At 50.2% G+C, this 25,982-nt stretch overlaps 1 protein-coding gene across 2 annotated transcripts in view; it reads right to left on the bottom strand.

The window, feature by feature from the left end:
• ZZEF1 (zinc finger ZZ-type and EF-hand domain containing 1) overlaps window positions 1-25,982 on the bottom strand; it is an 89,955-nt gene that overhangs the window by 13,740 nt on the left and 50,233 nt on the right. The window contains exons 30-48 of one of the 2 annotated variants that reach the window (XM_063146676.1): window positions 24,892-25,393; window positions 23,669-23,833; window positions 21,624-21,743; window positions 20,887-21,048; window positions 20,041-20,170; window positions 18,270-18,408; window positions 17,159-17,324; window positions 15,749-16,011; window positions 14,175-14,341; window positions 13,334-13,508; window positions 11,303-11,460; window positions 9,273-9,550; window positions 7,897-8,071; window positions 7,615-7,747; window positions 5,779-5,978; window positions 4,440-4,559; window positions 3,741-3,923; window positions 2,084-2,184; window positions 937-1,072 (exon numbers count right to left, since the gene is read on the bottom strand). In XM_063146676.1, coding sequence (XP_063002746.1) covers window positions 937-1,072; window positions 2,084-2,184; window positions 3,741-3,923; window positions 4,440-4,559; window positions 5,779-5,978; window positions 7,615-7,747; window positions 7,897-8,071; window positions 9,273-9,550; window positions 11,303-11,460; window positions 13,334-13,508; window positions 14,175-14,341; window positions 15,749-16,011; window positions 17,159-17,324; window positions 18,270-18,408; window positions 20,041-20,170; window positions 20,887-21,048; window positions 21,624-21,743; window positions 23,669-23,833; window positions 24,892-25,393 — 3,473 coding nt within the window. The remainder of the gene's footprint in view (window positions 1-936; window positions 1,073-2,083; window positions 2,185-3,740; window positions 3,924-4,439; window positions 4,560-5,778; window positions 5,979-7,614; window positions 7,748-7,896; window positions 8,072-9,272; window positions 9,551-11,302; window positions 11,461-13,333; window positions 13,509-14,174; window positions 14,342-15,748; window positions 16,012-17,158; window positions 17,325-18,269; window positions 18,409-20,040; window positions 20,171-20,886; window positions 21,049-21,623; window positions 21,744-23,668; window positions 23,834-24,891; window positions 25,394-25,982) is intronic. The other variant, XM_063146675.1, reaches the window with a different exon arrangement.

Raw genomic sequence — 25,982 nt, 5'->3', positions numbered from 1 at the left:
TGCTCAATGCAGGAATCCACCCTAGAGCATCCCTGACAGAGGGTTGTCCAGCTGCCTCTTGAAGGCCTCTCGTGTGGGACAGCCCACAACCTCCCTAGGGAACTGATTCCATCGTCGTACTGCTCTAACAGTCAGGAAGTTTTTCCTGATGCCCAGCTGGAATCTGGCTTCCTTTAACTTGAGCCCGATATTCCGTGTCCTGCACTCTGGGAGGATCGAGAAGAGATCCTGGCCCTCCTCTGGGTGACAACCTTTCAAGTCTTTGAAGAGTGCTATCCTGTCTCCCCTCGATCTTCTCTTCTCCAGGCTAAACCTGCCCAGTTCTTTCAGTCTCTCTTCATAGGGCCTGCAAGGATGGCATTCTGCAAATCTTCATTTTGGTTTCCACAGCGTGGTTTTGTATTTGGGAGTCCAGCCGACCTCTTTCCCTATTCTGAGGCAAGTTCCTCTTCTTTTCTTTTTTTGTGTGTCTTGCCTGCTTTACCTTTTGGGGACTGTGACGGGCCACGCACACGCTGGTAACCATTTTATGAACGGGGCAAGCTCCCCCGTGGTAGCCATTTTGCGAGAGTGCCCACAAGGCTCTCCACATTCCAAACGTGCCCACGGACCCCAAAAGACTGAGGAGGCCTTCCCCTGATGGCCAAGAGAGACCTATGGCAAACCTCTAACAAAATGGTGACGACGTCAACGAAGCGCCTCAAAACGGATTGTGGGCATTATTCCTAAATGCATCTCCTTCTGAGGTCATGGGGACTCTGAGTACTCTGAACTTGTGACGTTCCTTATTTTTTTGGTTATCTGAAGACTTGGAAGTATTGGTTTTATGGACATGACATCAGCATGTCCCGAGATCTGCGGCTGCATTAGACGGGCTTCGCTTGCTGCACACATGGAACCGCGTAAAGAGAATTCTGCTCAAGACGGCACACTCACCAGACACGGCACGATAATCATGTCTGTATCCAGCGCTTTGGAACTCTGCTCCTCAGATCGCAATTGCTTACAGGGCTGCCATTTTTGAGCCAGCGTCCGGATCCGCTCGTCCGTTGTAACTACATCACCGTCGAATCTTTAAGAACGTAAAGAAATATTTTACAGTCAAAAGACCGCAATTAAAATCAGCGACTGCATTTGCGTACAGAGCTTCCTCCCCTATTTGCATTTTTGTATCCTGCTTTACATCGGGGTGAGGTGGGTGGGCGGGCTGAATCTCTCAAGTTAGCTTTCCCGTTCGTAGAAACCTGGAATACGCTCCTTGCAAATCAGCTCGTCTCTCTTTGCCTGTCAGACTTAATTTGCCATCTCCCAGATGTTATATGGATCACAGTTGTGTGCATACAAAAGCTTTGCCCCCTTTGAAGTCACTCAGACTAAGTTTTTGCGTTCAGCGTTGGGAGTCCCAAGTTGTGTTCCCAATGTAATTGTCCGTTTAAGAAAGGAAAGGAACCTCTCGTGCAAGCACTTGAGTCATTACTGATATCTGGTGGACTTGAATATTCCTAAATTCAGGAAAGCTTTCACTCTGGCCAGGTTTAACGTTCTGCCTTCAGCCCTTTTGGATGGACGGTTTGGAAATATACCGTTACCAAGAACGGGTATGTCCCTGTGAGATGGGTGAAGTGGAAACCGTAGGCCACGTTCTGCTGTATTGTTCCTTTTACCAAGATTTGCGCCAAACATTTATAACCTCTATCTTGCAGCATACAAAAGGACTCCTTGTACGTAGCGCCAGCCTTGAAGAATCCTCACTAAAGGTTGCTCCACTCATCCCAAAAACAATCCACACTTTCTTTTAATGTTTACTATTTTTAAATGTTGTAAACCGCCCAGAGAGCTTCGGCTGTGGGGCGGTATATAAATGTAATTAAATAAATAAATAATAAATAAATAAACCTGCCCCCGCTCTCCCACCTCAACTCAAGGCCTGCGATTCTGAACAATCCGCGGCAAATCTTACCCTCCTTTCCCCAGGGTTAGGCGGTTTTTGTTCTCACACCCAACCCTCAAACCACTCCATGGACCCACAAGCCTTCTATTTTCAGCCCGGCTCAGAAACAACAGCCGCCCCCCTCTCTTTTACCTCTTCTGGACCTCCAGGAAGAAAGAATCCGTCCTCTTCATCTGCAGCTCGTACATGGCCCGGAGAATGTGCAGAGGAGCGTCAAGGGCATCGTGCGTCATCTGAAATGGAGTTTCATGGAGATGAGGGGAGAGAACGGGCAACGGCATTTCTCCCTGCCTCTGAGAAGAATTTGGAGATGCAGGCGTGAGTGGGGGTGGGCTTTGCAGGCCTGAAATCCTGCCCCAACCACACTTCCAGAAGGATAAAGACGAGCTGGAGGGGGTTCAGAGGAGGGCAACCAGGATGATCAGGGGTCTGGAAACAAAGCCCTAGGAAGAGAGACTGAAAGAACTGGGCAGGTTTAGCCTGGAGAAGAGAAGATGGAGGGGAGACATGAGAGCACTCTTCAAATACTTGAAAGGTTGTCACACAGAGGAGGGCCAGGATCTCTTCTCGATCCTCCCAGAGTGCAGGACACGGAATAACGGGCTCAAGTTAAAAGAAGCCAGATTCCAGCCGGACATCAGGAAAAACTTTCTGACTGTTAGAGCAGTACAACAACGGAATCAGTGACCTAGGGAGGTGGTGGGCTCTCCCACACTAGAGGCCTTCAAGAGGCAGCTGGACAACCCTCTGTCAGGGATGCTTTACAGTGGATTCCTGCATTGAGCGGGGGGTTGGACTTGATGGCCTTATAGGACCCTTCCAACTCTACTATTCTAGGATTCTAGGATTCAATTAAGCATGTATGTTCATTAAACTAGGATACCTCTTTGGTCCACATAATCAAGATCTATGGGGCTGCAGAACCTAGATTTCCGGTTGTTTTTACCTGACATTCAGGGCCACCCCCAAACCTTTGCTGCCTGAGGCGGAGACGCAAACAGAGCCCCCACCCCCACCCCAATTCAAGGCGCCTTGTGCCCAAAGCTATTTTGGAAGCTGAGACAGAGAACCTCCACTCCCTGTGCCTGGCACTAAAATTATTATTGTTGTTGTTGTTGTGATGATGATGATGATGATAATACATCAAGGGTGCAACCCTATGCATGTTTAGACAGAAAAAAGGCCTACAAGTCCCAGTATCCTCTGCCAACCATGGTGCCTGGGGATGCTGGGAGTTATAAGACTTGTTTTTGCCTAAACATGCATAGGATGGTGCTCTAAATAACTATGAGTTTGCAGCCCTTTCACGACACCCAAAGCTGGTCGCCTCACTCTGCCTAATGCTAGGGCCGGCCTAACCGTGCATCTAAGAAAATGGGCTCTAGTCCACCGATTCGGATGGCACAAGGCGTCTGGGTTCGCCTTTAAGGTGTCACAGTAGCGTTTGTTGCAGGCCTGGTGCTCTCACAGAGAATCGAACTGGAGTCGAACCCTGGCAAGGAGAGAGGGTGGCGTGAAGGGATACAGTCACAGTGAGGACCGCTGCTGTGATTGACCTCCGCAGCCACGTTACATCAAGAGCAAGATTCTCCCTACGAGAGAAGGGCTGTAATTGCTGTCTTGCATCCTCAGGTCTTTCTTTTGCCGTGATGAGGACTGGGAACATGTTCTTTTTATTAAAAAGAACGTGGCGGCTACTGGGCTTTGAAATACAAGCTTACTGGACACAACCATTGTAGCCAGGCCAATGGCTAGGCCCCACCCCACCCGAGGGTGCGTCGAAGAGTACCAGGAAGCATATCTTGGTGGTTTCATCCAAGCCCTCCAGCGGGTCAAGCCTGTTCTGGTCAGCATCGGTGGGGGTGACGACGGGCTGGTCGAGGGCTTGGTCTCGTTCCTCGAGCGCGGAGTCCTTGTGTTCAGCCAGGGAGCTGGTCTCCTTTTTGGAGGAGTAAAGCAAGACTGACAAGATCTACAAGAGGACGAGAGAAAAGACAAAGCTGCAATCAGGCAACTGCAATCAGTTGCCTGGTGAGGTGGTGGGCTGTCCCACACGAGAGGCCTTCAAGAGGCAGCTGGACAACCATCTAGGGTGGATTCCTGCACTGAGCAGGGGGTTGGACTTGATGGCCTTATAGGTCCCTTCCAACTCTGCTAGTCTATGATTCTATGATTCAATGTGGTTCTTGGGCTCGCTAAAACTTATTAGTGGGTCAGCCGTTGGTTTCCTTCGTTCGCCCCCCTAAATTAATTAGTATAACAGAAGTACATGCTATTGCCTTTAAATCTGTATAAGTATTCCAATGAAAAAACACACACTATCAGCTGACATTTAAATCATGTAGAGTGCGCGTTAATCCCACTCTCCACACTCCTACCTGAGATTTCAGCTCAAAGATCTGTGGTGTGTTGGGAGGAATAATTAACATGGGGTCTTTTTTTTTTTAAAAATAGCTTTGTCGTTTGTTAAATACGAGGACTCCGTTACCTCTAAGTCTCGGAGAAGCCAGGTCTTGCTGAAGCCCGTTCCTTTGCTACACTTGTTCACCAGCAGCTTAAGCAAACCTGTCTGGAGAAAGGCCGTGCGGATCTCTTCAAAGGCGTGCACCTGCCGGACAGAGGAAAGGAACGGTGACAGTTAAAATTTGGTACGGCGTAGGCCTAGATGAACAAGTGCTTTCACAGATGTGGCTGGATATCAGCGTTCTGGCACCCTCCAGACGTGTTGGACTACAACCCCCAGCAGCCCCCCAGCCAGCCGAGAAAGAAGCCAGAGAGAAAGAGAGAGGCTCAATTCAGACAACACGTTTCTCAGCAGTGGTTTTTGAACTCCACGGTGGAGTTTTTACACCACTGTTGAGAAATAATAATAATAATAATAATAATAATAATAAAATTTATTTATTTGTTACCCGCCTCTCCCTCTGGATCGAGGCGGGGTACAACACAAATAAAAACACCATAAAATACATGCAACGAATTCAAACGTTTAAAACCAGTGCATCGTTAAAAGCAGCACACCGTTAAAAAAAGGCACATTTAAAATTCCACTGGGTAGGCCTGCCGGAAGAGATCAGTCTTTATGGCTTTCTTAAATTCCGGAAGACTGTTAAGTTGAGGAATCTCTCCCGGCAGGCCATTCCACAAACTGGGAGCGGCAAATTTGTGGTCCAAAGGGGAAAAAAAAACCCATGCAACGGTGGAGTTTGTTTTGGGGAACCCTCCACGCTGAATAGCCACGCTGTGCAGAGCAGAGTTCCTGCACAACCGTTGTGTTGCGTGTTGTGTGCAGCTTTCCGTTGCATTGAGTGGACTTTCCCCACTGGCTACAGAGTTCTCTGGCAAGAGCGGCGAAAGGAGCGAGTGCCGCTCTAGGAGAGCTGCCGGGTTTGCTTTTTTCTTTCTTTCCTTTTTTTTTTGCAGCAAGGGCTGATGGGATACCATCAGTAGGACTGGGGGAGGAAAGGGGCTGGAGGAACTGTCAACCAAACGCCGTGTTGCCTTTTACTCAACTCCACAGGAGCCCGCAGTCGCACAACGGTGGTGGTAGAACACGTTGTGCGGTGAATACCTCCTAAAAACTTTCCCACTGCGAAGAGAAAAGCGCCGTCTGAACTTGAGCCAGAGAAAGAGCCTGGAGGTGTGGGGCAGAAGTCAAAATCCGGGCTTGGGTGTAGGGAGAGCTTCCACCACATCACTGGTCATCCAACCCATGCCATTTTGTGATGGTGCCCAGGACCCTTTTTAATTACGTCAAACGTTTCCGCGCCCCCCTGTCCCCCGTCCCCCAAAAGGTTGCCTACGCCCTGCCCGGTGCCATTCTGTACCTTAAGCGTTCTGTAAAGCCCTTTCAGCGCGAGGGACAAGACCCAGGTTGCCTCCACGGCCTCTGCGAAGTTGCTGTCGATGCTGGTCTGGAGAAGGTGGCTAGCGATGAAGACGAAGTGCTGGAGGTACTGGTGCAGCTGGCCTCGGCACACGCGGTCGTCCTCTTGTCCACACGACTGAGCCAGCTGGAGGTCCTTCACTAGAAAGCGGAAAAACAGGAGCGCGTCGGCCAGGGCTTGAGCCAGGGGCAAGGAACACGGAGGCCATCAAGGTTAACGCCGGCCTCGGCGGAGGCCTCTTGGCAAGTGTTTTATTTATTTATTTATATTTATTTAATTGTTACATTTATATACCGCCCCATAGCTGAAGCTCTCTGGGCGGTTTACAAAAGTTAAAAACAGTAAACATTAAAAGTATACAAAAATTTAAAAACATAAAAATAACAGTATAAAAACAACAGTATCCATTTAAAAAACAACAGTTCTGGGAGTCCGTTAAAAAACAAACTTAGCGGTGTTAAATGGTGTTAAATGCCTGGGAGGAGAGAAAAGTCTTGACCTGGCGCCTGAAAGATAACAGTGTCGGCGCCAGGCGAGCCTCGTCAGGGAGCCACCGCAGAGAAGGCCCTGTCCCTTGTTGCCATCCTCCGAGCTTCCCTCGGAGTAGGCACTCGGAGGAGGACCTTAGATGTTGAGCGCAGTGAGCGGGTAGGTTCATGTCGGGAGAGACGTTCCATCGGGTATTATGGTCCCAAGCCATGTAGGGCTTTATAGGTTAAAACCAGCACCTTGAATTGGGCTCGGAAACGTATAGGCAGCCAATGCAAGTGGGCCAGAATCAGTGGACCTGAAATGAAATTCCGCACGAAAACAACCCCTCCCTAAAGAAATTCAGCTGGTTTTCATAACTTAATGGTGCTTCTGCCAGCCGCGGGAAGGGTAGGTAGGCAAGGCAGAGGTTTTATGGTGCAACGGCATCTATTTCGCCACATGTTCAAACAGCCACCTTCTACTCAAGTTATTAATATTGCATTTTGATTATTTTATTATTATTTTAAAAACTTTTTTACTTTAATTGTAACCAAAACGTGATCAGTCCCCTAACAATTGGTGTCTAAACAGCTGTTATATAAAATTAATTAATACAATTTTAGGGAGGCGGGGATAATACAAAGGAGGAAAGAAAAAAGAAGAAAGGGAGAAAAAATAACTAATAAACAATTAAACTAATTAATAAGGGGAGCTGGGTGTCAGATGCCTTAAGTCAGTCTTTCCCGACCCAGCGCCTTCCCGATGACTTGGACAACTCCTATCGTCCTCAGCCAGCGTGGACGTTGGAGATGATGGGTGTCGTGGTCCAACACATCCAGAGGAAGCCAGGTTGGGAAAGGCTGAATTATACTTTGGAGGAATGAATCAGAGGTTGAAGAACAACAACAGTGAAGAGCACAATGAACTGGGAATGAGCTAAAACAGGAGAGAGAGAGAGAGAGAGAGAGAGAGAGAGAGAGAGAGAGAGAGAGAGAGTCTGCATGCATGCACGCACGCACGCACACACACACCAGGGGTAACTCAAGACGAAACCTCTGAAACACCCTGCCTCATGAGTTCTGGTCTTGTTAACATCATGTCTGTTCTGGTAGCAACACACACCTTTATTTATTTATTACACCTACGGCCCGCCTTTTTACACCTACGGCCCGCCTATTTACACCTACGGCCCGCCTATTTACACCTACGGCCCGCCTATTTACACCTACGGCCCGCCTTTTCATATTTATATCTCACCTTCGGGGTGGTACCAGGCTGAGAGAGAAAACACATGAACAAACGAACCTGCTTTCCTCTTCCGGGTTTTAACGTCGACCACCACCGCCCTGTTCTTCTCCGTGAAGTGCTTGAGGATGACCACGTTGTGGGCTTCGTTCGCATTATCCATGTACACCGATCTGGTTCCCATGCACAGGACCTGCAGGGCAGGAAGAGGAATTCAAATGCCAGGCAGTCAACCGACGGAGAGCGCAGCTCCTGTCGCGTCCCCCCATCCCAGCGAGCCGCTTCCTTCGGCCTGATCGCGCGTCTGTTCCTGAAAAGCCCGGAGCTGACTCATCTGCTCACCTCTGGAAACCCGACGAGGACCAATAAGGTAAAGATGTTGGTGTGTTTCAACTGGAAAGGCAGCTGTTTGATGCAGTGGTCTGTGAACGCGGCGACGACGTCGTGCCACTGAGCGGAGGCGTTCAGGGCGCGAAGGATGTCGGCCATGGTGCAGGCCCAGTCGAGGCCGACGCGGCTGCGAACCAACAGTCAGAGTGAACGGCTCGTTGGGGTGTGGATTTGTTTCAGACATTATTGTCACGTTAGCTGCCCAGGGAGTCCTTCTAAACAGAAGGACCGCTCAGAAATATTTTAAGTTAGGTTCGTTTATTCTTTGCAACACATTTGGCCGACATGAGCATGGTGTCATGTCTAACCCTACTGCCCCTGTTTTAGGAGAAGGTGTTTCAGGTAATCAATCAGAATCAGAGTCAGAACGAGAAGACGCAGCGCGCCAGACACCAACCAGCCTGTACCAGCGGGAGAGGAAGCTCTCACGGGCGATTCCCCAGCTGGGAGTCAGCCCTCTCCAGAGCTTCTCTCCTCAAGGCCAAATCCTACACGCTCAGTGGGAAGTGAGTGTGCTTCCGGGGGCGAGCGTTCCGAAACACTAACTGATGCTAGGGTCCGCCGGAAGCTGAAACACACGGCGCGTAAAGAGGGCGTGAGAAAGTCGGAGGGATCACGCCAGAACCTACCACCGCAACAGGCGCTCTAAGTTACGGGCATTTGAGAAGTAACTTCTTACTCTTCTTGAACAGACAATTGTTCTGCTTAGTTTAAATAGTTTTGCCTAGGGGGTTGTTTCCAAGAGGTAGACTCTACAAAGCCCTATGAAGAGAGACTGAAAGAACTGGGCCTGTTTAGCCTGGAAAGGAGAAGATTGAGGGGAGACATGATAGCCCTCTTCAAAGACTTAAAAGGTTGTCACACAGAGGAGGGTCAGGATCTCTTCTCAATCCTCCCAGAGTGCAGGACACGGAATAACGGGCTCAAGTTAAAGGAAGCCAGATTCCGGCTGGACATCAGGAAAAAACGTCCTGACTGTTGGGGCAGTACGACAATAGAACCAGTGACCTAGGGAGGTGGTGGGCTCTCCCACACTAGAGGCCTTCAAGAGGCAGCTGGACAACCATCTGTCAGGGATGCTTTAGCGTGGATTCCTGCATTGAGCAGGGGGGTTGGACTCGATGGCCTTGTAGGCCCCTTCCAACTCTGCTATTCTATGATTCTAAGAGACGTTTGTTGCTTAATAAAAGCTTTGTGGATTACTTAGCAAGCCTCATCGTTTGCCTCCCAGCGAAAGTAAGAGCGTTCTGAGAGACACGACACATACATGCTGACAGCCTGACGGTGTCTGAAAGCCGCTGGCGTTTCAGTCACGGTAGCAAACACACCTGTCCAGGCAGACGGCTCCCAGGCTGAAGAGCAGGTGAGTGGTCTTCCATCCTTCCGGCACCGTGGAGCCGTCTCCGGCGGCCACCAGGCTATGCTTGGCTGAGAGGACCTTGGTCACGGCAGCGTCAACTTCCGCGGGCGTCAGCCTCCGGATCAACTTCCCAAGGAGCCCCAGGGTCAGGTGGTAGGTTTCGTTTAAGTGGCCGGCGTTAGAGATGACGACTTCAAACATGAGAGGGAGGATCTGGTCCAGGTTAATCAGAGACATCGTCACGCCCTTTGGAGAGAAAATAGGAGGAGGAGGTGGGGGGGGGGATTAGCAGGGGCTGGTGATGCGAAACACTTCTCCTCCACATTCCTGCTTCTGGCTTCATATTTATTTAGTTATTTAGACTATTTTTATCCCGCACCTCAGCCAAAAAGGGCCCCCAGAGCGGCTTACAATAAATCGGTAAAGAAGACAGGCTTACATTCTAAAAAGAAAAAAAGAAAAAGTCATGACACACAAGGAAAAGGGGATGGGGAGGGAAGAGGAAGAAAAGAAAAAGAAATGAAGGAGACTCTTTAGCGGGACTGATAGGAAGGCCCTGCTCCCCCCTCTCATCTGCCAATGGAGGGGCAGACCCACAGCTCCTTCTTCTTCCCCGCAGGGTCAAGATGAGCGTTAGCCCTGTGAGTGTCCAACTGAAGCAGGCCTCTTGGGCCTCCAGCGACAGAGATGGATCGAAGAGTACCCCCAAACTACGAACCTGATCTTTCCGAGGGAGGGCAACCCCATCCAGAACAGGCCATGAGCCTCTCTCCCGGACTCAGGAACCACTGACCCACAGGGCTTCTGTCTTTTATTGGCCGTCATCCAGCCCATTACTGAATCTAGGCACCAGTCCAAGACCCGAACAGCCTCACCTGATTCAGTTGTCACAGGGAGACAGAGCTGCGTGTCATCAGCGTATTGATGGCATTTAGCTCCAAATCCCCTCCTGACTGCTCCCAACGGCTTCATACAGAAGTTAAATTACACTGGGGACAAGATGGTGCCCTGTGGCATCCCATAGCTCAATTGCCAGGGGGCCGAGGAGTGGTCACCCAATGCTACTCTCTGAAAACAACCCCGTAGGTAGGACTGAACCCCCTGTAGCACAGTGCCTCTGATGCCCATCCCACGGAGTCGATCCAGGAGGATACCACAACCATGCATTCCCCCTTGTCCCTCTCTCAAGAAAGGTCATCCATCAGGGCGGCAAAGGTTGAGTCAGTCCCATAACAGAATCGAAAACCAGACTGGAATGTGTCTAGATCATCAGTATCCTCCAAGAGTGCTTGCAGTTGCTCCGCCACAACCCTCTCAAGTACCTTCCCTAAAAAGGGGGTGTTTGATACTGGGCGGTACTTGTCTAGTACCCTGCCTCCAAAGTCCCTGGCATAGTTCTGCCTCTAAAGTCCCTGGCATAGCCCTGCCTCCATAGTCCCTGGCATAGCCCTGCCTCCATAGTCCCTGGCATAGCCCTGCCTCCATAGTCCCTGGCATAGCCCTGCCTCCATAGTCCCTGGCATAGCCCTGCCTCCAAAGTCCCTGGCATAGCCCTGCCTCCATAGTCCCTGGCATAGCCCTGCCTCCATAGTCCCTGGCATAGCCCTGCCTCCATAGTCCCTGGCATAGCCCTGCCTCCATAGTCCCTGGCATAGCCCTGCCTCCATAGTCCCTGGCATAGCCCTGCCTCCATAGTCCCTGGCATAGCCCTGCCTCCATAGTCCCTGGCATAGCCCTGCCTCCAAAGTCCCTGGCATAGCCCTGCCTCCAAAGTCCCTGGCATAGCCCTGCCTCCAAAGTCCCTGGCATAGCCCTGCCTCCAAAGCATAGACAACCACTGCTGCTGAAGGAGAAGGGGAAAGCAAGCAGCCTATCAAGAAAGAGGGCCCATGAAGGAGATGCCAGAACCAATGAATGGCTCACATGGTCCTCTTTGCATCTTCCTTCAGCCACTTCCTCATTCTTGCTGCTTTCGCCAGGTTGCACGGCGGTCCTTACTGATTTCAGGCGAGGCAACATGGCGGCCAGCAGCCCAAGTATCCTCTTCTGGGAACATTCGGCAAAGACCTCCTCTTGACTAGGCGCTGCCTTGCCTTCAGCTTGGCTTGAAGACAAGATTTCGGCAACTTCGGCATCTTCAGCATCTGTAAAAGCACCTCCCACGCCGCCAAAATGCAGAATTATTATTAAAGTTGACAATAGTAGTAAAGCTGGCTCGACTACGCATTTTCAGTCCATATGTGCAAACCTTAACAATGCGGGCAGCTCACATTCCCTCAGCGCATCTTGGTGCGGGGGCAGGCAACCAGATGCCCTCCAGATGTTTTGGACTACAAGTCCCATAAGCTCCAGCCAGCATGGCCAATGGTTAGGGATTCTGGGAGGGCATCATCAAGGGATGTCTCACCCCTGATCTAGTGAGATGGGATTGGTAGAGACCCTGAGTTCATACATGGGAGAACAGAGGCTTGAGGACTGGGTCACGCGTCACGTTAGAGAGAACATGTGGTTGGGTTCACACAACACGCTAACCCACACTCAGTGGTTGAGGGTGGGTTGTTGTTGAACCGTGGGTTGTGCGTTGAGCCATGGGTTGTGTTGCCTGAACCCAAGATATTTTCCACGGGGGTGGGTGGGTTGTTAACCATCAACAAGCCACCTTGAGAACCCACGGTTTGTTGCCGGGTTGTTCAGGGTGGTTAACAAGCAACGCTGCAAAGTTAATAAGCCACCTTGTGAAAAATGACCTGAGTGCTAACCATGGCTCAACAAACCACCCACACTCAGAGGTTGTGTGAACCCAGGCCACAGGCTCCTGCACACCCTCTACGTGCATGAATTCCTTCCCAACCTCGACTTTTGGCACGAACCATGGTGCACCATTACATCTGCAACACGCTAAGCGTGGTTAGCTTTGAGTTTGCAGATTATGGGCAAAATCTATAGGAGGGAGTGTTTTGGAAAAAACCTTTACAGTTTTCAACATGCACTTTTGGCAACCACCTTGCTGTTACTTTCTAAAACACCCTCGTACATGCATTTAGGATGAGTATAGAGCAAGGGTGGGCAGAAAGTAGATCTCCAGATGTTTCGGATTCAACTCCCAGCATTCCTGACCACTGGCCATGTTTGGCAGGGGCTCCTGGGAGTTTAAGTCCCAAGTATTCAAATACTTAAAAGGTTGTCACACAGAGGAGGGCCAGGATCTCTTCCCGATCCTCCCAGAATGCAGGACACGGAATAACAGGCTCAAGTGACAGGAAGCCAGATTCCAGTTGGACATCAGGAAAAACTACCTGACTGTTAGAGCAGTGCGACAATGGAACCAGTTACTTAGGGAGGTGGTGGGCTCTCCCACACTGGAGTCATTCAAGAGGCAGCTGGACAGCTACCTGTCAGGGATGCTTTAAGGTGGATTCCTGCATTGAGCAGGGGGTTGGACTAGATGGCCTTGAAGGCCCCTTCCAACTCTGCTATTCTATGATTCTATCTGGGGGGTCTAACATCTGTCGGGCCCTGGTTTACACAATCCTCCAAGCCAGGTTTTGGAGGGATGGAAGTGAGCCAGAGGCCTGTGAACTCTGCCCCTCCAATCTCTCACAGAACTTAACTTTCGGTTGGCAGTTTAGCCCTAAATCGTCGCTCGTGGTAATGTTCAGCTTGGCAAACTCTGACTAACCGTTGCTCTTCTCCCGAATACTCGGAATCACTATAACTGTGCTAGCCGGCAATTACTTACTCCCCCTTCACAAAACGTGCCTCTCTACATTGAACATAAAATTCCATTCGTAAGCCTTTAGGCAGGGACTGCCTCGCTTTTGACAGCCCTTAGTAAACGTTAAGCAATTTAGAAAGGATTAATAGCTTCCAGTAGACAGGGGGAACGTTTATATAAAAAACCAAATCGGCCGCTGGAAATTTCCTAGCAAAGCCACTGACCTGGAAGGATGGCGTGTGCGCACGAGAGGAGAAAAACAAAACAGAAAAGTGTCTCGTGCTTTCATGAAGGAACCAGGAAGCGATCTTTACCTGGAGACAGGTCATCTTTTGCGAGCAAGTGCGAATTTACAGCAGGCCTCTCTCTCTCTTTAGATGCCACCTCTTTCTTCAGCGGAAGACCGTTGGAAGGTTTGCTCTCAGTTCTCATGTTATGTTCTCGTTCGGTACTTACAGAGGCCTGAATGCCATTAACGGTTCCGGTCCCCTGGGAAGAAATGACAGGTTGAACTTGCAATGCCAATGCCACTCTCACGCAGTTTAGCCATTTAACTAACTTTCGCAGAACCAGAGTTCAGAACTGCTGCCCTGCTATCCGAACCACTGCCAGGTGTATTGGCATTGTCCAGGAAATGCACCCCGCTACTCAGGGCGTTCCTAGCATCTGAACCAAACACCTACCTTCCTGGTCTCCCAGGAAGCATGCCTAGAGATGTCACATCTCTGGAAGTTTTGAAGCCGTGGGAAAATACATTTTCCCGTTTCCTTCCAGATAAAAATGACTTTCTTTTTTTTAAAAAAACTGGAAAAATAGGCAATAGCTTTTTCTTAAAGCTCTCCTTACAGATCTAAAGTCAAGAGATGCATTATGTATAACTTGGTTGGCTCATAAAATAGCAATTAAATTTAAAAACATTTAAAAGCAAACACAACTAGTAAATTTGTAATTATCATCGGAATAAGATATACTTCGAAATGTAATATTTATTTATTACTTTGATAAACCGCCTTTCTTTCCTCCATCTCCCGCTATTATTTGTGTCAAACGTTTCTATAATTCTAGAAGAAAATATTTAAATCATTCCAGCCGGAACTCTCAAGGAAACTTTAAACGAATAGGACAGTAGAATAAAACATTCGGAGAAGTATTTACATTGCAATGGGTGAAAGGTGCAGGTGTCGTCTTGTGATTTCCCACAGCTGCCTGACTAGTATAATTTTCCACGTTACTGTCTGTGGAATAATCAACAGATGGCATCACATTTTCGGGCAAAGATTCACCTTCTGGCAGCATGGAGAGCAGAGCTAGGCTTTTCAAACCTGGATGTGGGGGAAGAAAGTTAAGAAGTTCAAGAAGCATTCAGGGACGTGGGCAGACCAAACCTTAACAGTGGGACATGGAGAAAGGGAGGGAGGGGAACGTTAACCTCTCTGCACAAGGGAAAAATGAAGACCCACTCTGGCCCGCTTGCATTGGCTGCCTGTACGTTTCCGAGCCCAATTCAAGGTGCTGGTTTTAACCTATAAAGCCTTACATGGCTTGGGACCACAATACCTGATGGAACGCCTCTCCCGACATGAACCTACCCGTACACTGCGCTCAACATCCAAGGTCCTCCTCCGAGTGCCTTCTCCGAGGGAAGCTCGGAGGATGGCAACAAGGGAGAGGGCCTTTTCGGTGGTGGCCCCCCGACTCTGGAACGATCTCCCCGACGAGGCTCGCCTGGCGCCAACATTGTTATCTTTTCGGCGCCGGGTCAAGACTTTTCTCTTCTCCCAGGCAGTTAGCAACATATGCAGAGTTTTTAAACTGACCCCAGAATAGTCTTTTTAAATGCATATTGTTGTTTTTATGCTTTTGATGGTTTTAGATTTTTGTGTATTTGTTTTTAGGGTTCACTGTTTTTAACTGTTGTCATCGGCCCAGAGAGCTTCGGCACCCGATAGCCGTAAGCTTCCGAGTTCAGAGCTTGCGGCTGTAAGGGATGGGTGAATGGTACTGGGAATGGTTCGTCTTTTAATATGTTAAATTTTATTATGGTTCCTAGGAACTGGGAGATAAGCGTCCAGGTGCATGGGGGCGTTCTGGCGCATCCAGGAACCGCTTGGGGCCCGGCCTGGCTGGCCTTGAGAGAGAATTAACATCTCAAGCGGAGGTGTGAAAGATCTTCGTATGGAAAGCCAAGGGGAGGGGGGAAGGAGTAAGGAAAAGAAACTATAAAGGCTATTTTTGGGAAGGAGGGTTGAGCTGACTCCAAGGCTGGGTGATGTGTGAGTTGTAACTTAGTTTCTAGCTTGCTTTTTCTGGGTTCTTATATATATGCATGTTTTATAGTTTTTAGTATGCTAATCCCATGTAACCTACCACTTATCCTGTAATAAAATTGGTCTTAAACCTCCAAATTGTGAGCCGTGTGCGTGTGTTCTGGGGATCTGTGCAAAATCCAGTGGAAAGGCCAGCTTTGCTGGGGTGTGCTTCCTTTACAGCGGCCATCCCAGTTGGATAGTGCTCCAAGCAAAATAGAGGGGGGGGAGGGAGGGAAAGTGTCCTAACATTCCCAAGAGCCCCCACAGCCCAGTTTTGGAGGGCCAGCTTCCAACTCTGAAAAGCAGCACGGGCATAGTTTCTTCTCAGGAGCGCACTAGCCGAGAAGAGCCTGTCTAGGGCCAGGAGACTGCCCCGGGTGCTCGGCCCTGGGTTCAAGGAGCCGTTAGTCCCAAGGTCACCTTTTCCATGCTGCACTTTCATGAGGCAGTCCCCAATCAGCCGGACGCACTCTTGCTGCAGGAGCCTGGCGTGGGAGACGGCCCGGGGGTCCGGCGCCTCGCCGTCCTCCTGTTCGCCGCTGGACAAGTCGGCGCTGTACAGCGCCAAGGCGGAGAACAGTAGCCAGGCGTAGTTGTGGAGGTACGGCTGGATGAGCCGGTGGCGGTCGCTGATCCTCATGGTCGTCATGGGGTGCACCGTGACGCTGTGAGTAGGCAGGTGGCTGAAAGGGAGACAGGCTTGCCGTGAGAAAGGCGGGCGGGCGAGACCTGCGGGCAAAGTGCCGGCCGCAGCCGTGCGTGCACTAGAAGGCTCCACCAATCCTAAGAACAGAAGAGCCCTGATGCTGCATCAGACCGAGGGTCCATCGAGCCCAGCGCTCCGCTCACACAGTGGCCCGCCAGCCGTCGACCCACAAGCAGGACACGAGAGTGCAAAAGCACCCTCCCGCCCATGTTCCCCAGCATATAGGCCCACTGCCTCTGATACTGGAGGTAGCATAGAGCCATCAGGACTACGGCCTCATTGAACGGTACCACTGAAATGCCTTTCCTGGGGCTAAGCTGGGGCCTGGCGGGAAGAGCTTCAAACTGCGATAGGTTGGCACCTTTGGGGAATGCGGCCCCCCAAGAGTTTCTCTGAGGGCCAAAAGAGGTCCTGCACCCCTGATCTAAGGGGACAATAGGAGAATCCAGATGTCGGGGAGTGCTGGGGGAGGGTTGAGGAGAACCACCCGTTCTTCCACTCTACTGGGAGGGGGAAAGATGGCACCGGAGAGGAGATCATGTTTGTGCCATGGAGTAGATCAGCAGAACTGCTGAGTTAGCTGAGGCTAGGGGGGCATTCTCGATCCTCCCAGAGTGCAGGACACGGAATAATGGGCTCAAGTTAAAGGAAGCCAGATTCCGGCTGGACATCAGGAAAAACTTCCTGACTGTTAGAGCAGTATGACCATGGAACCAGTTCCCTAGGGAGGTGGTGGGCTCTCCCACACTAGAGGCATTCAAGAGGCAGCTGGACAACCATCTGTCAGGGATGCTTTAGGGTGGATTCCTGCACTGAGCAGGGGGTTGGACTCGATGGCCTTGTAGGCCCCTTCCAGCTCTGCTATTCTATGATTCTATGATTCAATCTCTAACGAAGGCCACCCCCATCTCTCCCCATGCAGCAACCTTCCCCAACCTGGTGCCCTCCAGATGTTTGGAGTTTCCACTCCCATCGGCCCTGGACAGCATGGCTAAGGATCAGGAATGCTGGGAGCTGTAGTCCAAAGCTTCTGGAGGGCACCAGGTTGGAGAAGAGCGGCAAAGGCCCCCGGGCATGTCCACGTGACGGCTTGGCTTCTCCTAGAACCGGGCGGCGCACAGTACCTGTCGGAGTACTTCTTTGCAGAGTAACACCCGAAGCAAAGGTCAAAGTCTTCGCACACGCTGCAGTTTATCCGCTGGCCAACAATGATGCCCTGGCAGTGGTTGCAGGCGAACTCCATGTTGACCATGTCGTGGTTGGCCTCATGGCCTTCAGGCCTCACTCCACCTGTGGGCCAAAAGTCAAGGGAGGGGACGGAGGGTACCATCAGGCCATCTGCCTTTCTCTGTGCCTCCCCACCCCGGAAATCCCACCCACCCCCCATTTTGAAAGGCTGCGGGTGGTGGTGAGGGGAGACAACGTAAAGCTATTCCTGTGCAGAAGAAGGGCAAGCCCTGGGAGTCACAGGAACTCTCCCCTTCTACACCAGGAACGGGCGGCTTGAGGCGCTCTCCGGGTGTTTTGACCCACAACTCCCATCAGTCTTAGCTGGCATAGCCACCGGTGAGAGATGATGGGAGTCGTTAGCCAAAACATAATCTGCCCCTGTTCTACACATGCACATTCCACTGCCCGCACACCTGAACACATAATCCTGTGCATATTCAGATGGAAAAAAGGACTACAATCCTGTGCAGGTTCAGAGGGGTAAAAGGACTACAATCCTGTGCAGGTTCAGAGGGGAAAAAGGACTACAATCCTGTGCAGGTTCAGATGGAAAAAAGGACTGCAATCCTGTGCAGGTTCAGATGGAAAAAAGGACTACTCTACGCATGTTTAGACAGTAAAAAAACCCCTACAATTCCCAGCATGTTGGCTGGGGGATGCTGGGAGCTGTAGGACTTTTTTCTGTCTAAATATACGTAGGATTGTACGTCTTTTTCTGTCTAAACATGCATAGTATTATAGGATGTTTTCAGTCTGAACATGCATGGGATTGTAGGGCATTTTCTGTCGAAACATGCATAGGATTTAAGCATGTTTAATGTCCCTAACTTCTATGCCACCCCATTACATACAAAATGTATGGATAACATTCACTTCAAAATCCAGCAAACCGGCACAACCGCCCGCCCGCCCACCCCCCAAAAAAACCACCACCCCGTCCTTGAAAGTTTACACTTTAATTCAGAAAACTGAGCAGCACGTCCTGGAAGAAACGAGGGCGCGTACCCAAAAAGCAGGTTTTGCAAAGATCCATGTCGTTGCACTGCAAACAGCGGTAGCGATGCCACGGCGCGATCTCGTTGCAACCGTCGCACGAGATGTCGACGTGCAGCTGGTCACAGTAGCGGGCGATGAACATGTGCATCTGGAACGAGACGCAGAGCGGCGTTTGCCTGGGCGGAACACCGAACGGCATTTCCTCGGCGGTGCCAAACCAAGGCCCGCCTCGAGAACGAGCCGGGCTGCAAAGCCGTTTAGGAACGGAACGGGAGGCGGGGAAAGGACCCAAAGCAACAGGAAGAGGCCTCGGTGGAGCTTGGAGGAGTCAGCAAGGAGAACCAAGGGGGCTTGCATGGCCGATTTAGTTATTTATTACTCATTAGGCCTAACTAGACACACTAATAAAGATGGTCCTCCATATTTATGCCGGTTGACTATTCCCCAGTATAGGCGGGCATTTACCTTGGCTAGATTTAATGCCCTTCCTTCCAGGTTGATGGAAGGAAAGGAAAGGAACCTCTCGTGCAAGCACTGAGTCATTACTAGGGTAATGCAATACTAGTTTTGCTTACACCCCGGGAGAATTACGTATGAGTTAGTTCATGGTATCCCTTCCAATCCTAAATGTGAAAATAGGATGAAGGTCGCGGCGTTTGCCTGGGCGAACTTGACGGTTCGCGCAGTGCGGCCTCCTCCAAGGAAGGTTCGGAGAATGGTAACAAGGGACAGTGCCCTGGCGGAGGTGTCGTGTCCCCCCCTCCGCACCCCGAATTGTGGACCACGCCCCCCGTTGAGGTCCGCCTCGCGCCAACGTTGTCATTCTTTCGATGCCAAGTTTTAAGACTTTCCTCTACTCCCAGGCAATCGGCAGCACATGACAATGTTTTTAACAACGGTTTCTATTGCTGATAGTTTTGTATCGCATCTCTACGGTTTTCATCTTTCGTAAACCGCCCAGAGAACTTTGGCTTTTGAGTGGTATAGAAACGTAATCAATCGATCAACTGATACATCAGCTGCGCCCCTTCCTAGAGTCGGAAGACCTAAAGATGGTAGCGCACGCACTGGTAACTTTGAGGCTCGACTTCTGCAATGCGCTCTACCTAGAAGGGCTACCTTTGTGCCTAGTCTGGAAACTTCAACTAGTTCAAAATATGGCAGCCAGGTTGGTCACTGGTTAACCTAGGGGTGGCCACATCACACCAGTCCTAAAATCTCTTCACTGGCTGCCAATTAGTTTCCGGGCAAATTATAAAGTGTTGGTTAAAGCCCTACATGGTTTGGGTCCAGGCTAACTGCAGGATCACCTTCTCCCGTACAATCCGCCCCGCACACTCAGGTCCTCTGGGAAGAATCTACTTCAGTCAGCAAAGACTAGGCTGACAACCATTACCCAGAGGACCTTCTCTTCTGCTGCTCCCAGACTGTGGAATAGCCTGCCGGAGGAGACTCGTCAGCTTGATAGTCTACTAGCATTCAAGGAAGCTATCAAGACTGATCAATTCCGGCAGGCCTACCTAGTGGAATTTTAGGATGTTTTATTATGTTTTTAGGATGCTTTTAGGGTATTTTTAAACAGTGTATACCATGTTTTTAATCAGTATTTTATGTATTTTACGCTTATTGCTGTTCTCCACCTCGATCTAATCGGAGAGGTGGGTAAGAAATAAATGATTATAATTATTATTATAATGGCTCCCTTGAATTTAAGCTGCATCCCCCTAACCCAATAACAAGCCTTCCAAAACGACAGGATTCCCAACCCCATTTTAGTGACCTTTCTCTGCTTCTCCGGATCCGCTTGGCTTATCTTGTCACACCAGCTTTCAAAGACGCCTTCTTGACACTCGTCCATCCACTCGGAATTCTGCTTGTAGTCTGTAATTTCTTCTTCTTTACTCCACTGGCTAAGAACAAGGCAGGAAATTAAAGCTTTCTGAAAGAACGGCGGGACCCGGACGACCATCATCCAGCGAGCCTAACTAAACAAACGGGGAAAGAAAAACCCCAATCCTAAATCCCTTCACTGCGGACAAAAACCAGATACGAGCTCAAGTGACAGGAAGCTGGATTCCAGCTGGACAAAGGTTGTCACACAGAGGAGGGCCAGGATCTCTTCTCGATCTTCCCAGAGTGCAGGACACGGAATAACAGGCTCAAGTGACAGGAAGCCAGATTCCGGCTGGACATCAGGAAAAACTTCCTCACTGTTAGAGCAGTACGGCAATGGAATCAGTGACCTAGGGAGGTGGTGGGCTCTCCCACACTAGAGGCCTTCAAGAGGCAGCTGAACAGCCCTCTGTCAGGGATGCTTTAGGGTGGATTCCTGCATTAAGCAGGGGGTTGGATTCGATGGCCTTATAGGCCCCTTCCAACTCTACTAGTGTAGGGTTCTATACGGAGTCCAAGGCAAATTTTTCCCCAACCTGGTGCTCTCCAGATGTGTTGAACTGGCAGAGGGCATGCTGGGAGTTGTAGCCAAGACATCTGGGAGGGGGGGCACCAGGTTGGGGAAGGCTGCCCTGGGCAACCCTGACATGTACACAACATTCTTTCTCAGCAAGATGCTTCCACGGGCTTCTCTATTTATTACGCCTACAGAACACACACACACCCGACTCACCAAATGATGCTGTCGTGGGTACTGATGTTCTCTCGTGACATAGTGATAAGGAGATGTGGCAGCTGTATATCGACAAAGAAGGAAAGGTCACTGGGTTCCCAGCCCATATCCAAGAGGTGAAGGAGGGACGTCTGGACGCAGGACAAGGCAGGGAGCAATGATCTAAACCGACAGGGGAGACAAACCGGGGCGGCGCAGTTAAAACACGAGGAACTGAAAGGCCGCGGACGGCGTTAAGCAGGAGGGAGAAGCAGCCTTAACTGTAGCTTAGGGGGGAAAGGATACGACCCAGGGGGACGGAGAGGAGAGAGCATGGCAGGAGTCGAGGAAATGGTGCGTGGTGTGGAAGAGATGGGAACAACTGCTGGCCGGCCAGCCCTCTCCCGTAACGCTGGGACTCTCAAGAGCCGGCCATTTAAACGGGGTGACAGCAGGGTCAAGGCAGGCGAGAGAGCGTGCTCTTCCCAGAGGGTGTAATTACCTGCCACAAGGTGTGATCAAGGCTGCAGGCTTAAAATGGTTTTAAAAGGGGATTAGACACATTCTTGGAGATGGAGGAGGAGGAGGAGGAGGAGGAGGAGGAGGAGGAGGAGGAGGAGGAGGAGTTGTTCATGGAGGTTCAGGGGATGCCAGTTGCTGACAGGCAGGCAATTAGCTGGGAGAGGGGCTCCCTTCCTGGCTTGTGGGCTTTCTGGACAGAATTCTGGCGTGTTTTACGAGTGAGGGAGGAGCCATACTTGTCATTGAGGTTGTTGAATCCTTTCAGAGCGTTGACCAGAAAGAGAAGCAGCTGGTAGTAAGACCCCCGTATTTCTCGGTGCAGCTCGGCCCCGCAGCCTTCCAGGTGTCCGAAATAGCTGGAAAATAGAAGGGACCGGCTGTTGAACTGCACATCTCTAAGACAACCACGGCGACGTCCATCCCAGGGCAACGGTTACCTGCACGGTTCCTGCTTGCCTTTGGCCCCAGCTGTTTTCATTGAGACGTGCTCACCCACAACCTCCGACGTCACGTTCGGGCCCAAACAGATGAGATCAGATGTCTTGACATAGACAGTTTAACTCGAAAGCTGCTGCAGGGGGACGGGGCGGGGCGGGGCGGGGCGGGGCGGGGGGGCGGGGCAGGGCGGGGCGGGGGGACGGACGCCCAGTTGGATGAAAGCGGTCCTGCGGTGGCAGAATGAACCCTTCTTCCCCCTCCCCCACCACGAACACTGCTCCCCCAATCTCCGTGAGCCCCCGCCAAAGGAGGTGAGGCAGGTGGCTACCAGGAAGAGGGCCTTTTCTGCTGTGGCACCCCGGCTGTGGAATGAGCTCCCTGGCACCTACATTGGACTCCTTCCGGTGCCAGGTGAAGCCCTTTTTATTTTCCCGGTTTGTAGTGTAGTATTATTTATTATTATTATTTCCATACTGCCCCATAGCCGAAGCTCTCTGGGAAGTTTACAAAAGTTTTACCATCCTAGTCTTTCAGCTCAGCTGTTTTAGGTCCGTATTTTAAATCTATGCCTCGGTTTTATTCAGGTTGCACTTTTGTACTGCGGGGGTTTAACTTCCAAATTTTGTCCTTTTTACGCTGTACCTTTGGGTTTTAATACCCGTTTACTAACAGGGACTGGCTGGCGAGAGCACATTACGCCAGTCCTTTTACAACTTCATTGGCTGCCAGTCCAGGTCCGGGCCCGATTCAAAGCCCTAAACGGTTTGGGGCCAGGTTATTTGAAGGAACGCCTCCTCCCATATGTACCTACCCGGACCTTAAGATCATCCGCAGGGGTCCTTCTCCGTGAGCCCCTGCCGAAGGAAGTGAGGCAGGTGGCTACTAGGAGGAGGGCTTTCTCTGCTGTGGCACCCCGGCTGTGGAATGAGCTCCCCAGAGAGGTCCTCCTGGCGCCTACACTGTACTCCTTCCGTCGCCAGCTGAAGACCTTTTTATTCTCTCAGTATTTTAACACTTCTCTCTGAATCTTTATTGCTTGTTAGCCAACTAGGCCATTCGCAAACAAATAAAATAGTGGCAAAATAACATATTAACATAATAGCATATTATTAGCTTGTATTATTCGTCTGATTGTGGTGTGATTGAGTATGGATATGCTATTATGTTATTATTTTAACACTTAATTTGAACTTAAATTTAAATTTTACTCATCTAATTCTACATTTTAATCTTATATCAACTTCTGCTGCCTGGTTTTATCCCGGTTGTGCTTTTGATACCGTATTTTGTATTTGTGTTTTTAAGACTGTCGGTTGATTTTATTAGGGTTTTAAAATTTTGTGAACCGCCCAGAGAGCTTCGGCTGTTGGGCGGTATCAAAATGTAATAAAATAAATAAATAGAGTAAATAAAATATTTGCGAACCGCCCAGAGAGCTTCGGAGATTGGGCGGCGTAGAAATAAATAAATAAATAAATAAATAAATCCCTGCCTCGTCCAATTATTTTTCATTTCTGCTGGGCAAGGAAGGGCCATGGGTTAGGCAACTTTTGATCGACTTCCTGCAGCCGGAACGAAAACGTTACCACCAGCAAACTGCACAGAGCAAGAGGAGAGAACCAGCAGGCCCGTTCCACCAGCCCGACTGAAAGAATTAATTCCACGCCTCCCCCTTCCCCTCCACTTTATATTTTCCTCGTTTTATTTTTTATATATTATAAGCCAGAAAGCCGTCTTGCATTTCTGATTGGATGGAAGCCGCCCTTTTTGACCGAGGAGCGGCAGAAAAATCCCTCTGATAAACCAAAAGAAGGAAATCCCTCTGCCAGAAGGCGGGTCTTACTTCGTGAAGTCTTTCTGGCAAGCTAGGAGTTCCAGCAAGAAAACGATGCAGGGCGGGACGAAACAGTGAGGCTGCCCGAGGGATTCAAGGCACTGGAGGATCAACTTCAGGACTTCCAGGATGTTTTTGGCCTGAGCTTTTCTCAAAGCCAGCACTTTCAGCACACTAGGGGAGAAAACACGCAAAGGGGGTTACGACAACGCAACGAAAGGAGCAGGGGGCTGAGACGTGGGATCAAGCGGAACATAGAATCATAGAATAGTAGGGTTGGAAGGGGCCCATAAGGCCATCAAATTTAACCCCCTCCATGCAGGAATCCACCCTAAAGCATCCCTGACAGACGGTTGTCCAGCTGCCTCTTGAAGGCCTCTAGTGTGGGAGAGCCCACCACCTCCCTAGGTCACTGATTCCATTGTCGTACTGCTCTAACAGTCAGGAAGTTTTTCCTGATGACCAGCCGGAATCTGGCTTCCTTTAACTTGAGCCCATTATTCCGTGTCCTGCACTCTGGGAGAATCGAGAAGAGATACTGGCCCTCCTCTGTGTGACAACCTTTCAAGTATTTGAAGAGTGCTCTCATGTCTCCCCTCAATCTTCTCCAGGCTAAACCTGCCCAGTTCTTTCAGTCTCTCTTCATAGGGCTTTGTTTCCAGACCCCTGATCATCCTGGTTGCCCTCCTCTGAACACGCTCCAGCTTGTCTGCATCCTTCTTGAATTGTGGAGCCCAGAACTGGACGCAATACTATAGATGAGGCCTAACCAGGGCCAAATAGAGAGGAACCAGGACCTCACGTGATTTGGAAGCTATACTTCTCTTAATGCAGCCCAAAATAGCATTTGCCTTTCTTGCAGCCTTTTGCACTGTTGGCTCATATTCAGCTTGTGATCTACAACAATTCCAAGATCCTTCTCGTTTGTAGTATTGCTGAGCCAATAACTCTGCTATTCCATGGCTTTAGCTAGACCTAAGGTTTATCCCAGGGTCATCCCTGTTCATGTAAATGACACACAGGATATCCAGGAGCAGGCAGGGACGATCCTGGGATAAACCTTAGGTCTAGCTAAGGCCTTTGATTCTATGATTCGTGTCCTGCTTGTGGGTTTCCTGTGGACAGCTGTTGGGCCACTGTGTCAACAGAACGCTGGACTAAATGGACCCTTAAATATACCCAGCGCTAAAAGCACAGAGTGACGCAGACCGCCAGTTTGCGAAGGGGCTCACTTTTCATGAGAAAGAGACTGGTCCTTAATGAAGTCCAAGGTGTGTCTCAGGATGGGGTATTTCTCCTTAATGCTGGGAACTGGTTTGGACTCTTCCATTGACCGGAAGGAGAGGAGCCGGAGTCGGCCGCGGTTGAACGGAGGCTTGCGCGTGGGGGTAGAGGGAGGGGACATCCCGTCTTCTTGCTCCGAGGGGACTCTCTCGAGGGGCTTATTCTGGGATGCGGAGACCGACTCGGCCTGCGGGGAGCCGGGCGCTTGCTTTCTCTTCGGCTCAGAGTCTATCGCTTGACTCCCCTCTGGGAAGACAAAACCGCTTATTCCGCAGGCGGCGGCGGAGTCGGAGGCTTGGAAATCCGCTTCGACCACAGAGCTCGTCCTTCGACGCTTGTCCTTGTGGCACCGCCCAAATTCCTCCACGGTATCCGAGTCACGGCCTTCCGCCTTCGTCCGCGAAGGCAAGAAATTCAGCAGCAAAAGGCTTTTCTGGATGCACTGCTCGGCTGCAACGGAAAGTCACGTATTTATTCGTTTATTTATTTAAAACATTTCTATCCCGCCCTATATCATTAAGATCTCAGAACGGCGTACAGATAAAAGCATACAGTATAAAACAATAAGTATGCAGAGTTAAAAACAAATTAAACCATGAACCAAGTTAAAACAATATATCATTTAAAAGCAGTTAAAACAATGTGCCGTCTTAGTGAATTTAACCATTAACGGCTTTGTTAAAAAGCCATGTTTTTACTTGGCATCGAAATGAAATCAGCGTTGGTGCCAATCGGGCCTCCAAGGGGAAGGCATTCCACCGTCGGGGGGCCACCACAGAGAAAGCCCTCTCCCTTGTCCCATCATAGCGTATATGTTGCATTGGTGGGATGTGGAGAAGGGCTCCTCCAACAAATCTAAGGTCTCGGGCAGGCGTATATAAGGAGAGGCACTCTCTCAGGTGTCGAGGTCCCACATATAAATCATAAACTAGCCTGTACCAGTGGGGGAGGAAGCTCTCACGGGCAATTCCCCAGCTGGGAGTCAGCCCTCTCCAGAGCTTATCTCCTCAAGGCCAAATCCCATACACTCAGGGGGAAG

This window comes from Elgaria multicarinata, chromosome 22 (genome assembly GCF_023053635.1).
Source record: "Elgaria multicarinata webbii isolate HBS135686 ecotype San Diego chromosome 22, rElgMul1.1.pri, whole genome shotgun sequence".
NCBI lineage: Eukaryota > Metazoa > Chordata > Lepidosauria > Squamata > Anguidae > Elgaria > Elgaria multicarinata.
Note: the sequence above shows the minus strand (reverse complement) of the source record. Positions and strands in the feature narration are given on the sequence as shown.